Raw genomic sequence first — 14081 nt, forward strand, 5'->3', positions numbered from 1 at the left:
CTGCTCAACGCAGGATCAGCCCTAAGCATCCTAAAGCAGGGGTAGTCAACCTGTGGTCCTCCAGATGTTCATGGACTACAATTCCCATGAGCCCCTGCCAGCAAACGCTGGCAGGGGTTCATGGGAATTGTAGTCCATGAACATCTAGAGGTCCACAGGTTGACTACCCCTGATCTGGAGGACCTCAAGTTGACTACCCTGTCCTAAAGCATCCCCAAAAAGTGTGTACTTTGCTTGAAGACTGCCAGTGAGGGGGAGCTCACCCCCTCCTTAGGCAGCCTATTCCGCTGCTGAACTAAGTAATCTGATTTTGACCATGTTTGATAACCTTGCCATCACAGCAAGTTCTCTTGAGTTTCTCACACTGTAGCTCCATCTGCAGCTCGTTTTGTTTCCCTCCAGAAGCTATTATAAGTCTTGCCACAGTTGTGTGATACAAGAATTCCACTCCATCTTTGGAGAGGCCTATGGGAAAGACACTTAACAGATTTTGGACTTAAGTGGGAATCTACATTTAAATAAAGCTTGCATTTTATCAGGTACTTCTATCCAAAATTTTTAAAACTGTTTTACAGTTCCACCACATGTGGAAAAAGGATCCAACCATCTCATGACGTTTCCAACATTTGCCATCAGTTTGGTTAGTCATTTTACTTATGCATTCAGATCTACCTGAGCTGATGATATACCAGAAAAAATATCTTACCAATATCTATTAGTGTATTTCAGCTTCCCAAAAATAAGATCTGGCAAAGATCTGTATTTTTATGGTTGCTCACTGCAGCCTCACCAATGTCACTTAGTCAAGGAACAAAAGTAATTCTACTGGTAAGAGTAGCGGGATTGCCCAGTTTTTTGATGTTCTGCTTGCTCATTTTGGCCACCAACCAACTTGGTGGATGAGTGCTGTTTTACAGGCCCTTGGGAACTGTGACAAAAGGGCCAGGATTCTATCTAGTATACGATGATGGCCCTTGATAGGTAATGCTCTAGCTAAGTATAAGACAGCTGTGCGTGTTATTGTGGTAGAACCTGTCAAGTAAGTGAAAGTATAGACAAGAAGATCAGGTAGTAAATGTGCTGATAAACAAATGAAAGGGAGATTTTGCTGTGAAAATTCGAGCAATTATTGCATAGCTAAGAATGGAAATGAGCTGGTAAACTTATGCCTGAGCTACCACTTTTAAAAGCAGACATGATCCTGCATAAATTAATACTTTCTCATATAAAATAATTACTTGCACATAGAAAATTAGTATGTCAGGGAGATAGTACTATAGCCTAAAAGCACAACCAGCCCTGGCACTACAGGAAGTTGGGAAAATATTCTTTATGCAAGTGAATTTAACACCTAGAAGATCTGTTTTATTACACTCCAAATAACAAATCCAGGAGATGGATGAAGGGAAATTTGCATAATAAAAGCAACAGGGAAAAGATTTCTATCTCTCCCTGCCTGATACAATCGCAATGTTAATTAGTTCATGCACAAATTAAGTTATTTAAATCTCCCAGCGGATCATGGTCAAAGGACTCCTGCATCACAGATAGTCTGACCTTAAATGCATGAAAAGTTTTATATAAACCCAGTTCTATTTTACATCCCAATTCAACCATGGATTAAGTGGCAAGCTTACTTTCCCCATTTAACATAGCAAGAATAGGCAACTACTTCAGAAAATGATTGAGACCATGGACAAGACAGGTCTCTAGAAAGGCACTATATACATCTTTTCTAAATAAATACCCTTAAGTAATTTTCTGTAGTTCCAATCCTCAAGGAACAGCAGAGCAGTTTGAGATAAAGGCAAGCTGAATCTACTTGGCTAGTAATTCACCATACAAAATGCCCAGTGGGGAGTTGCCTTGGTGACAGCATGTAAACTAAACAGTCTGAATGCAGCTCTGGCCACCTGAAGGTTTTTATGGTAGAAAATAAAAGGTCTAAGCCATTCAAATACAGTGGGCTCTGCAATCACATCCAGAACAGTAGTATGATTCTGCTTTGGGGCAGTAAATCTGGACAACTACAGCTGTCTGTAAATCTGGATTTTCTGACTGCTTGGACTGAAGTGGTGGGAGAAGTAAATTCTTGGTAAGATATAATCTCATGTATCCCATGTTGCTTGGACTTCTAATTACAAGTATCTACAGATTAATGAATGTGCTTTTTAAATATAGGTATGCTTTTTAATTTAGATGTTTACATGTTGAATTGTAAAATAAATAATCTTAAAACAATAAGCTACAGCATCCATTTTGCCAACCTGGGCTTGTCCATAGCTGGGGTTGACAACTATAGGTTGGGAAATTCCAAGAGATTTGGGGATGGAACCTGGGGAAAGTGGACCTTGGGGATGGGAGGGATCTCAGCCATAGAGACCACCGTCAAAGCAGCCCTTTTCTTCAGCAGAACTGATCTCGGTAGTCAGAGATCAATTGTGATTCCAGATCTCCAAGCCCCACCTGGTAGTTGGCAACTTTATTTCAGATAATTTTTAAAACCCTTGTTTGATTTACAGCAACTCTAGCCCAAATGCTTAAAACCATCTCTAGAATATAATACATTCACTGAAATCCTTCCCTATCAGCTGTAAGGCATTTGCAAGTCCTTTTGCAGACAAAATCTCAACACTCCGCCATGACCTCCCTCCAACCTTAGACACAGAAAGTGAATGAGATGCCCCTTGGTCATCTTTGGACAATACACTGAATGACTTCAGACGACTCAAGCTGACTGAAATGGACAAGATGCTAATAGCAGTGAGGCCATGCCCACTAGATCCCTGCCCATCATGGCTTCTAAAAACACCTGATATAAGAATAAAGGGCCCCCTCTGGGAGATAATCAACCTATCTCTCACAATGGGAGAATTCCTGGAGGGAGTGGTATGCCCATTACTGAAAATACCATCCTTAGACCTCCAAGAGCCTGACAACTATCAACCTGTCTTGCACCTAGCATTTCTGGGGAAGATGATGGAAAGGGCTGTCGTGGATCAATTATTGACATTCCTGGAAGAAGCTTCAGTCCTAGACCCATCTCAGTCAGGTTTCCAGCCTGGCCATGGGGTAGATACAGTGCTAGTCGCCCTGACGGATGACCTCTGTCGACCACAACCTTTTAGCTCACCACCTAGCTGATGCCAGAATACAGGGGACAGCCCTTCAGTGGCTGACCTCCTTCCTCCAGGGTCATAGACAGAGGGTTGCAATAGGAGAAAGAACATCAAACTGCTGACAGCTAACTTGTGGAGTCCCACAGGGAGATGTCCTCTCTCCTATCTTATTCAACATCTTCATGTGCCCTCTTGCAAAACTGGTATGGAGGTTCGGGCTGGGTTGTCATCAATATACAGATGACACCCAGCGCTTCCTCCTAATGGATGGCTGTCCTGACTCTTCCTCAGAAACATTAGCCAGCTGCCTGGAAGCAGTGACGAAATGGCTCAAGTAGTCGCCTGAAGCTCAATCCTTCAAAGATGGAGGTCCTGTGTCTGGGAAAGAAGGGTCCATGGGAGGATGGATCCATCAGAAGCTCACTCCACGAGGAATCTGGCCGTGATCCTGGGTGCTTCCCTCACAATGGAAGCCAACGTCACAAAAGTAGTGTGGCTGGCATTCTACAATCTTCACCAATCCAAACTACTGGTGCCCCAGATCAACTAGCCACAATGATCTATGTGATGGTCACCTCTAGACTGGACTTCTGCAACTCACTCTACGAAGGCTTGCCCTTAGCCCTGATCTGAAAACTATAGTTGGTCCAAAACGCAGCGACCAGGGTCCTCACAGCAACACCATGGAGGTCCCACATTTGGCCCATCCTCCATCAATTACAGTGGCTACTAGTCAAATTCCAGGCTAAAGGTTCTGGTAATTACATTTAAGGCCATAAGCCCAGTGTACCTCCCTGCACATGCCCCTCAAAGAGCTATACATTCCGCGACCACCAACCGGCTAAGGATCCCTAGCCTTAAAGAAGCCTGCTTGGCCTCCACCAGGGCCAGAGCCTTCTCTGTCCTGGCCCCCACCTAGTGGAATGAGCTCCCAGAGGAGAACAGGGCCCTGACAGAACTAAAACAGTTATGCGGGGCCTGCAAAAGGGAGCTCTTCCGCCAGGCATTTGGTTGAGGCCAAACAAAACCACTGATATCTACAGGGCTCCTGTACCCTTCCAGAAATCCACACACCCATTCTGAACCTTGGTCCTGTTGAAATTATATGGACTGTTACCCTTTGTTATAGTTACTTACTGTTGTAGTTCCATGTATTGTTTTTACATTCCATGTAAACCACCCTGAGCCTCAGGGGAGGGTGGTACATTAAGGTGACCAGATTGTCCCACTTTTGGAGGGATACCTGGGGGTACCTGGCAAATTGTATTTATGTTGAAATTAAATATATATATCTGGTCACCTTATGGTACATAAATATTAATGAATTAATCAATTAATTAATTAAAGGACAAAATAAATAGGTACAATAAGACCTGCTTTTCACATGCCGAAGAAGTGATGGCAGCACAAAGGGTTGCTTGCAGTTTTCAGTGCTTCTGTGCATTTAAAAACCCTTGCCCGTAGATAACTGTCACAGTAGAAAGTATCTATCTTCTTCCTTTGCTTGCTGTGACAGTCTTCTTAGTTACAGGGAGCTGGTTAGTTTGTTTTTAAACCAAGGATAGCATTCTGCTATGTTACACTTTACATGCAATATGAGGAAAAGAAAGGGACAGGGCAGAGACTTCAGCCACAAGGTCTTAGAGAGCAGGTGTTGAGGTTCCAATTCTCTTCCTTCTTGTTTTCTGGTTACTGCAGTTAGAAGAACAGAGAGTTCTGCAGTGCTAAGTGGGACTAGCCCCCCCCCACGTACCTAGCACTTCCCTAGACATGTTCATTGCAAGCTTCTTTCTACTTTACAACATCTGTTTTTTATCCCCTTGACAAAAACAATTATTTTTTCAGAAACGTCAGAGAAGGATTCCTTTTTGAACTACAGTATGTTAAAAGAGTTGCCTCTTAAAGAGAAAATGTCAATTAAAATATGAATGTGGTTGCCTGTGGAAGACTAGATCAAGAATATTTTATTGCTGTGCTTAACTGACAAGGATACTTGACCTTGCTTGTACTTTGAAGCACTGGAGAATGAAATCCATCTGGACACTAAGAGGTTGTTTTTTTTTTTTGCTTGTTTTTTGCCAACCTAACTTTGTGTTTTTGTTAAAGGTAAAACATATTGGAGCAGAATGAAAGTGACTGAAAAGCTGAGGTAAGTGTTTCTTTTTCTTATTTTCAGCAGTAAAATGCAGAGTAGATCGGAAACATGTCCACATACACCAGGACTAGACCTATGTGAATAGCACGAAATGGCAAAGTTCTGAGGAACAGCAAAATTAACTTCGTACATCTAAAGGGGTATTATAGCTGTTTATCTCAAACAGCACCTTCCTCCTTTCCATACCACATTACAGATTTTGAAAGAGAGTTTATCAGTTTGTGACAGGATAAATTGTTAAGAGAATGATAATTGCATTCATGATTCTTGCATGTATACATGGGTATTTCAACTGGTTATGTAGTTTTCAGTACATGACTGATTGAATGGACTATATACAGTATATCCTTTGATGTGCTAAGGGATGAACATATTCCATGGAGGCACAATCTGCCCTAGACTCCCTTCAGTGGGGCAGTCTCGGCTATGGGTTGAAGCTCTAGATGTCAGGGTTGTGCATCTCTTTTGACAACCCTTGTAGGGGAGGGGCTTCTGACAGAATTCTCAGGTTCTTTGGCCCTGCCCTTAGTGTAGGACGTGTTCCACGCTTCTCTAGAGTGCGGCGACCCCAAAAATAATTATTTTGATGGTAGAAAATAAATAACAGGGAAAGCAACATTGGTGAACCACTTCAGATTCTCCAAGCTTCTAGATATTGTGCACCAATAACAGTCCTTCTTCTCATGCTAGTTAACTTGCACCACGGTTTTAACAAATTAATTCTCAAACAGAATGATGGAAATGAAGTCAAGAGAAGAAGGACCAAATCTGTTTTAAAAGCTCAAACATGAACTAAGATGCCACAAGACTTTATTATTCTGGTCAAGAGTTCCACTCAACGTCAGACAAATAAAACAAAAAATCCCATTTCTCATGTCCAAGGATGGTCTTATGAAGATATTGGTATTTCCTCGGTGCTGGGATTTCCTCAGAGTTTCATAAGAGACAACCTCCGCAGGCAAAATGCCATTTTAATCAGAGCAATCAGAAACCCCCCAATGCTTCCCTGTATTTCCAAACTTAGAAAAAAACATCACTCCTCTGTCTGTCAGACAAGCACAGTCTACCATGGACTTCATGGACCTGAAATACAGTGACATGTTTAAGGAAATACACTCCAGTGATAAAGGCCCTGGTATTTATGAAATGTTTGGGACTGCAGTATATTCTCGTGAGTCTATAGGACATGAGAATAAGTGCTGCAAGAATGTGCATTCTGCTACAGCTAGGAGACTCAATGTTATACAGCATAAATCTAATAATCTCAGCAAGAAAAGCAGCAGAGCAAGAAATATCCAGAGGGCAACGTATCTTAAACCACACACAAAGCCTCATGGCATTAAACGGCAGCATAAGGATTTGGTATCAAGAGAGGCATCTGAGTCTGAGGATAGAAGCCAAGAACAGGGTGAAGGCATAGTCACTTCTAATACAAATGGGCCAATAAACATTTCAAGGAATGTCACACCATTTTATGAAGATGATGTTCAGCGACTTCCGGTTTCCACAAAGTTCACACAGTCTGCTAAATCAAATGAAATAATCCCTAATACATGCTTAGCAGCTATTGAAGATGTATCACTGGAACATTCTTCAGGCGTTGGTTATGATGGTATTCATGAAGCATTTGTCAACAGCATCCAAGAATCACTTTGGCCACAGATTAAAGATCATGCAAAATATGCTCCTTTTTTAAGCAGTGCAAAAGAAACAAATGGAAACAAAAATCTAAATAACAGCAAATTCTTAAATCATGGGAGAACTGAAGCCTCCAATTACCTCATGGATCAGGAAGCAATTCAGGATCTGTGTAGTGGGGATAATCAAGGGGCAGCCTCTACATTTCCTTCGCCAGAGACAGTATCAAGCCTGCCTGAACAAAGTCTCCAGCAGGGGAATGTTAATTTAACAAATACATCAATTAAGTGGACTTACCATTCTACAAGCCCATTTTCCCAGTCATATCAAAGTATCCTGAGCTGTACAAACAAGGAAGACATAACAGAGGACTTACTTTGTTGCTTAGCAGCTGAATTGCTCTCTCTTGGTGCAAATACCAGTGGTTCCAGATTAGTTATAAAGAATGAAAATGGTGAAGCACAGAAGGGATGCACTGGAAATGAAGCCACTGCAACAAGCAATGTAAATCATAAGGTGAGCATTCATTAATCCTTAAACAGTGGCGGTTCAGGGAGGTTTGGGATGTGTTAGACTTTGAGCCTCTGTCCTGTCTCATGCATACACTGACTTTTGGGGAGCTCACAGGCTCAGGTTCTCATTTGCTGTTCATTTTTATTTCTCATCACTACAATAAAACACAAACTATAACAGAAAATGCAGAACAGTCATGTGACTATTATTTAAATGCTCCATGAATCTCATGTCAACTCATAACAACTCAAACACATGGTTAAATAATATCCTGGAACATTACTCAGAAATTAATAAAATATATTTCTCAGAAACATGCATGTGTATTATCAGACTTCTCAAGTAGACATTAAAGCTTTCAATGCCAGTTTGAAATTGGTGTCGAGAGCTTTCTTCCAAAAGGAAGCACAGTTGATTTTGGCAGCAGATAAACTGATAATTAAGAAGGAAGGAAGGAAGGGGAAATTTATTTTTATTTTATTATTGTATTTATATACCACCCTCCCTGATTTAGATTTGTGTTCTCCATAATGTATAGAGTTATCAGGGCAAGTCACAAAGGACTTTAGTTTTGTGTTATTTCACGCTCAATCTATATCGGATGCTTCTACCATCCCTTACAGAATTGCTGTCTGACTGTCCTGGAGTCCAGCGTGGAAAACAGATTCTTCAATGCAGTCATATTTTCAGAAAACAGCTTAACTAATGAAGATCCTGTCTTGTGGACCAAAGGTGAAATCCTTGGAAAAGGCGCCTGTGGCACAGTAAGTTGCAGAGGGTATACATATTTGGTTATCTGTCTTCCCATCAGCACAACCGCTTTCATGATATTCCTGTTTATAGCACTTCTCAAAACATTTTTGTATATAGAAAGACACCTTGATTTGGGACACCATTTCCTAGTCTCTCAGAAGCAGGTACAAAGTTTTCATCATCCCTCATCTCTGTGCCTGACTGTGAAGGGGAACCCGAATGAGGCGTCTCTCAGCCTCACCCACCTCACAGGGTGTCTGTTGTGGGGAGAGGAAAGGGAAGGAGACGGTAAGCTGCTTTGAGCCTCCTTCGGGTAGAGAAAAGCGCCATATAAGAACCAACTCTTCTTCCTTCTTCCATTTCTTCTTCCTCTTCCTCTTGTTACAACTGGTGTTCATTTTAATATTTCAGGTAACCAGCTGGGGGTGCCAGGTGCCAGACTTGGCACCATCTCAAATCGTTTTCCAAATTCAGCTCTGCAATTTTACCAGTGAAAGAGATAATGGACTAAAACTATGAGGGGTTCTCATTAGGGCCGGCAGAAAACTATATGTAAATTAGCAAAGTATACAGAGACATATTGCTCTTTCCCACCTCCTAAGGAAGCTGCACAACCAATCTGTGTACAAAGCTTCATTACTGTTCTTGTGCTCCTATCTTACATGCTTTGTGCAATCATCTCAGTATGTGCAGTTGCCATGTTGTCTGATGAAAAAGGAAATGTGTCTTCTGTAGCTGCAGTATGTGTTACCTGAAAACCAGAGTTTTAGGAGTATGCACTGATCCAGTGCTGCAGATTATGCATATTGGCCTGACCAGAAAATGGTAGTCACACATGGCCATACTTTCTCTCTCTCCTCTCTTTCTATCTCGCTCTCCCCCCCCCCTCTCACACACATACAAATTTAAGTATGGCTTAAATTCTACATGTTCTTGCTATACTGGACAAAATCCAATTACAGGCATACATTAAGCTGGATATTAAGATGTCTATCGTATTATTCTCAGGAATATTTTAAAAGTTATGATTTGATTTATAGGTGTACTGTGGACTTACAAGCCAGGGGCAATTAATAGCTGTGAAACAAGTAGCACTGGGCACCTGTGATCAAGCTGGGACTGAAAAAGAATACCAGAAATTGCAAGAAGAAGTCGAGATTTTGAAGACTCTCAAACACAACAACATCGTGGGGTACCTGGGGACATGTCTAAAAGATAACATTGTGAGCATCTTCATGGAGTTTGTTCCTGGAGGCTCAATTTCAAGTATTATTCACCGTTTTGGGCCATTGCCAGAAATAGTCTTTTGTAAATATACAAGGCAAATTCTGCGTGGAGTTGCATACCTGCATGAAAACCATGTGGTGCACAGAGATATTAAAGGCAACAATGTCATGCTTATGCCAAATGGTGTGATCAAACTCATAGACTTTGGATGTGCAAAACGCTTGGCATGTGTAAGTCTGACTGATGCACACAGTGAACCACTCAAGTCTGTCCATGGCACTCCTTACTGGATGGCACCAGAAGTAATAAACGAAACTGGCTACGGAAGAAAGTCAGATATCTGGAGCATTGGTTGCACTGTATTTGAGATGGCCACAGGAAAACCACCACTGGCATCCATGGACAGAATAGCAGCCATGTTTTATATTGGGGCCCATCGAGGACTGATGCCTTCAATACCCAGTCATTGCTCAAGAAAAGCAGCTGATTTTGTCCATGTGTGCTTAACCAGGTAAGTGTGTTTAAAACTGACACAGAACTTTAAACATAATACTTAATTCTATGGGTTGGATCCAATCAGCTCCTCAGCTGATGAAAAAAGGGAGAAGAGACTCTCCCTTGACTACCCCAAAAATATGCCAGGATTCATGGGACCTGCATAGACAAAAGCCATGTGGGACAGCAGCTTAAATGGGGGGGGGGGAGGGAACTGTACAAACTTGAGCAAATATTATGGTGGCCTTCTTACTTTTACAATATTTTTATCTAGACCAAAGATCATGATGAAAATTTTGAATAATACAATGTAAGTTATATAATGTTTAAAGTGACATCCTAAAGGTGACACTTGTCTAATCAGTGCATCAGTTAAATAAAACATACTGCATTCTTGGATACAAATTTATGATGCTTTCATAGTTCGGTCAGCAAAAGAAGCAAATTTGTCAGTTACTAGTATATAGCTAATAGTGTGTGTGTGGGGGGAAACCGCCATAATATTTTTCATAGTAAAATGGACCTATCTCTATTCAAGATTTTCTTCTCCCATCCCAGTTATTTAGGCTAATTTTTAGGCAATCGAGATCAGATTGTTTCACCTCTTTTGTTTGGGGATCCTGACTAGGTGATGATCCAAAGATCTTAATGCTTTTAACATTCCCATCCCAATGTTTGGATGGTCTTTATGTTTCATTCACTTTTCTTATTTCTCTCTTCCCTTTGGACCCTGATTCTCAGTCACATCCCCTTAAGTCATGATACATGCCATAGTCACCTTGACCACAATAGGAGGGAGGATGGGTCCAGAAACCCACAGTCGTCTGTAGCCATACAGGGGGCTTTTGGGCACAGAAAAAGGTTGACTGTGCCTTGCAAGGCAGTCACCTTGACTGTGGCAGGTGTGTGGACTCAGGGACATGCAGCTACTGGCTAATTTGTGAGTAGCTTCTGGGTAGGGTGGGAGGGTTTGTCCTGCTCTGCAATCACTATATCTATGGCCGGAGGGTGAGCTCAAAGAGACACAGCCACCCACAACTCTACGGGTGGCTCTTAGGCCCCGGGCAGGATGGGAGGGTTGGCCTGCCCTATAATCATGTTGTCTGTACACAGTGGGAAAGGTGGGCCCAGTCATGGACACTTCCATCTACAGCAGCGCCAGCAACAGTTTTCTTCCACATGCATCTAGGGAGAGGGAGCTGTTCAACCCAGAGAGATCCACTGCAAGTTTGATGACTCCCATCTACTAGGTCAGTGGTCCACAACCTTCTTGAGGCTGCGGACCGGCGGTGGCGGGGAGGGCGATTGCCCGGCCGTGCATGCACGGCCTTGCATGTGCGTTTGCCCCGTGCACAGCCATGCATGCGCACATGCGTGGGAGTGCCTCGCATGTGCATTTGCAGCTGCACATGGCGCAAACACGTATGCACAGCCCGGCCACGCATGCACATTGTGCACTGTGCAGCCCTGCTTCCCTCTCCTTCCCCCTGCAAAAAGAAGCTTGCCGGGCCACAAGCTAATCAGCCGCTTTTGCTGCCAATTTTCTTGCGGCCTGGGAAGTTTCTTACTGGGGAGGCGGGGAGAGGGAGCCGCTGCACAGTGCCAGGGCCTTTGTGGCCCGCTGCCGGGCCACAGCCCGGTGGTTGGGGACCACCATACTAGGTCACATAGGATCTGTCCTATTCATTCCATGGCCCAGAACCTACATTTGACAACATTTTCTTTGGTGGGCTGTAACTTAGATGCTCCATGTCAGGGCATTGGGAGGCATCATAGGAAGGAGTGCTGCAAGTTTCATGCCTTTAGCTTGCACAGGGTTTGTTCTATACAAATCCACACCTGACATCTCCCTGAAAAGCACTTTCCTGAGGGCATCTCGTTTGGATGTCTTTAACTCAGACACCAAGTCCCATCTGCATGTAGCTTGTAGAGAATGTAGGGGGGGCATTCTGAGGAGGGCCATCATGAGTTTAATAACTCTAGTTCACACAGGATTCATTCTATGTACTCCTGAACCTGATGCCTCCCTGAAAAGCACGTTCCTGAGGTCACTCAGTTCCATTGTCTATAACTCAGACCTCAAACTCAATCCACATATAACTTATAAGGCATGTTTATGGGGCATCCCAGGGAGATCCACCATAAGATTGATGTCTCTAGCTCGACAGGGTCTGTTTTATACACTCCAGAACCTGTGCTTGACATCTCCCCAAAAAGCACTTTTCTGGAGGCACCTTGTTTGGTAGTCCATGACTGGACCCCCAAGTCCAATCTTTACCAAACCTGGCAGACATGTACAAGAGAGTCAGCTGGCACCTCTAGGATCTTGGGGGGTCACCCCCAACTTTCTGAACCAGTTTGGTTTGGCAGAGCAGCTTGATTTGGGTTCGGTTTTCCTGGTTTGTACCCATCCCTAGCTCCTTATCCTTTCTTCAGGCTGAGTCAACAGCCAAAATATTATATTGTGATGGGGGTAAGCCAGAGTTCTTCAGCAAAGAAAACATTACATTACTAGGGCAATTCAGTCAGTCAGTAAAGAGAAAGAAAAATGAAGGGAAAATCTTGCCTCTGAGGGAGGGAAGTAGACAGGACCGTCATAGTATTATATGGACAATTATATATCACCACAGGAAGAACCTGTAATGCAAATTCATTTACCATCTAGTTTGTTAAATCATTTGCCCACAAATCTTCTCTATTTTTTCTTCTTCTTCTTACTCAACACAGGGACCAGCATGAGAGGCCTACTGCTCTACAGTTACTACAGCATCCATTTATTACAGGAAACACATGAACTTTGCAAAGCTTCATATCAAACAGGTGTCAAGATTGAAGCTGATTGAAGCTGGCGTTCATTGAAGCTGAAATGACTTAAACCAATATTTCCTTGCAGTTCAAAACGTTGATATATATCCACACTGCAAACTACACATCATTGTAATTCCTTGTTAGTAATTCTTAACGTGGTGGTATGTATATATCTTTTGTATATTCTAGACTTCCATTCCCACTAATGCAGCAACTATAGCACTCCAAATATGGGAACCTTTTTTTTTAATGTTTGCAATATGTACCAATGGGTGCTATAGTTCACTTGCAAATCTTCAGAAACTGTTACAGGGAAGTTGTTGCGCATCAAAGTCAAAAGGTCAGCTTGATATCTCAGCTTGATATTGTATGTCAAAAATCCCCTGAACTATGATTGATAACTCTGATCTATTGAATATAAATGTTCAATTTTGAAATCTTTACCAATTAATATTTTCAATATTGCAATTATAAGATGAAATAAATTGGTTTGAAAGTTTTGATTTTTCTTTCTTTCAATAAGCATGGTGGGAGAAAGTACTGTCAAGTTACATCCGACTTACAGTGACTCCTAAGATGGTATGCTTTTCTCTGCTTCTGTTTCATGATCCTGATATTCCTTAGAGGTTTCCTGTTCAAATAATAGCCAGGGCTGACCCTGCTTAGCTGCTGAGATCTGATGAGAGCAGCCTAGCTTGCCCCAGTGAAATTTGAGAGCATGGCAGGGCTGACTGTCAGAGAGGCTGCTTCAGGGGATACACAGGGGCAGTCTCATTAGTATTATAATCCACTGAGGTAGGTAGGTATCCCCTGTGCAAGCACTGGGTCATGTCTGACCCTTGGTGTGATGCCCTTCAGCGTTTTCATGGCAGACTCAACAAAGGGTGGTTTGCCAGTGCCTTCCCCAGTCATTACCGTTTACCCCCCAGAAAGCTAGGTACTCATTTTACTAACCTTGGAAGGTTGGAAGGCTGAGTCAACCTTGAGCCGGCTGCTGGGATTGAGCTCCCAGCCTCATGGGCAGAGCTTTCAGACTGCATGTCTGCTGCCTTACCACCCTGTGCCACAAGAGGCTCTATTTTCCACTGAATCCTTACACAGATTAGCCACGTTCTTAGGCACAACTGCTGTAATACTACCAGAGAATTGAGCAGGAGGACCTGAGGTCTTCCATGTTGCCTGCTGGGAAGGCAAAGACCTGACCCCTCTATGCCTGCAAGACAGTGTTATTGCCAGGAACTGCCCATCCTGCCTTTAGGATGTAATTAAAGAATTTGGAGACGGAGAAACGGACAACAGTTTGGATGGTCTCTTAAGACAGGGGTCATCAACCCCCGGTCCGCAGCCCGGTGGCGGGCCGCAAAGGCCATGGT

The 14081-nt window shown here is 42.8% G+C and overlaps 1 protein-coding gene across 1 annotated transcript; it reads left to right on the top strand.

The window, feature by feature from the left end:
• The first annotated feature begins 173 nt into the window (after positions 1–173).
• Positions 174–13177, top strand: MAP3K19 (mitogen-activated protein kinase kinase kinase 19). The gene is made up of 6 exons (XM_077320225.1): positions 174–2095; positions 5226–5268; positions 6006–7428; positions 8049–8189; positions 9219–9916; positions 12628–13177. Exons 3-6 carry the CDS (start codon positions 6343–6345, stop codon positions 12692–12694), a joined length of 1992 nt encoding a protein of 663 aa, XP_077176340.1. The 5' UTR covers positions 174–2095; positions 5226–5268; positions 6006–6342; the 3' UTR covers positions 12695–13177.
• Positions 13178–14081: the final 904 nt, after the last annotated feature.

Source organism: Paroedura picta, chromosome 2 (assembly GCF_049243985.1).
Source record: "Paroedura picta isolate Pp20150507F chromosome 2, Ppicta_v3.0, whole genome shotgun sequence".
NCBI classification, from domain to species: Eukaryota; Metazoa; Chordata; class Lepidosauria; order Squamata; family Gekkonidae; genus Paroedura; species Paroedura picta.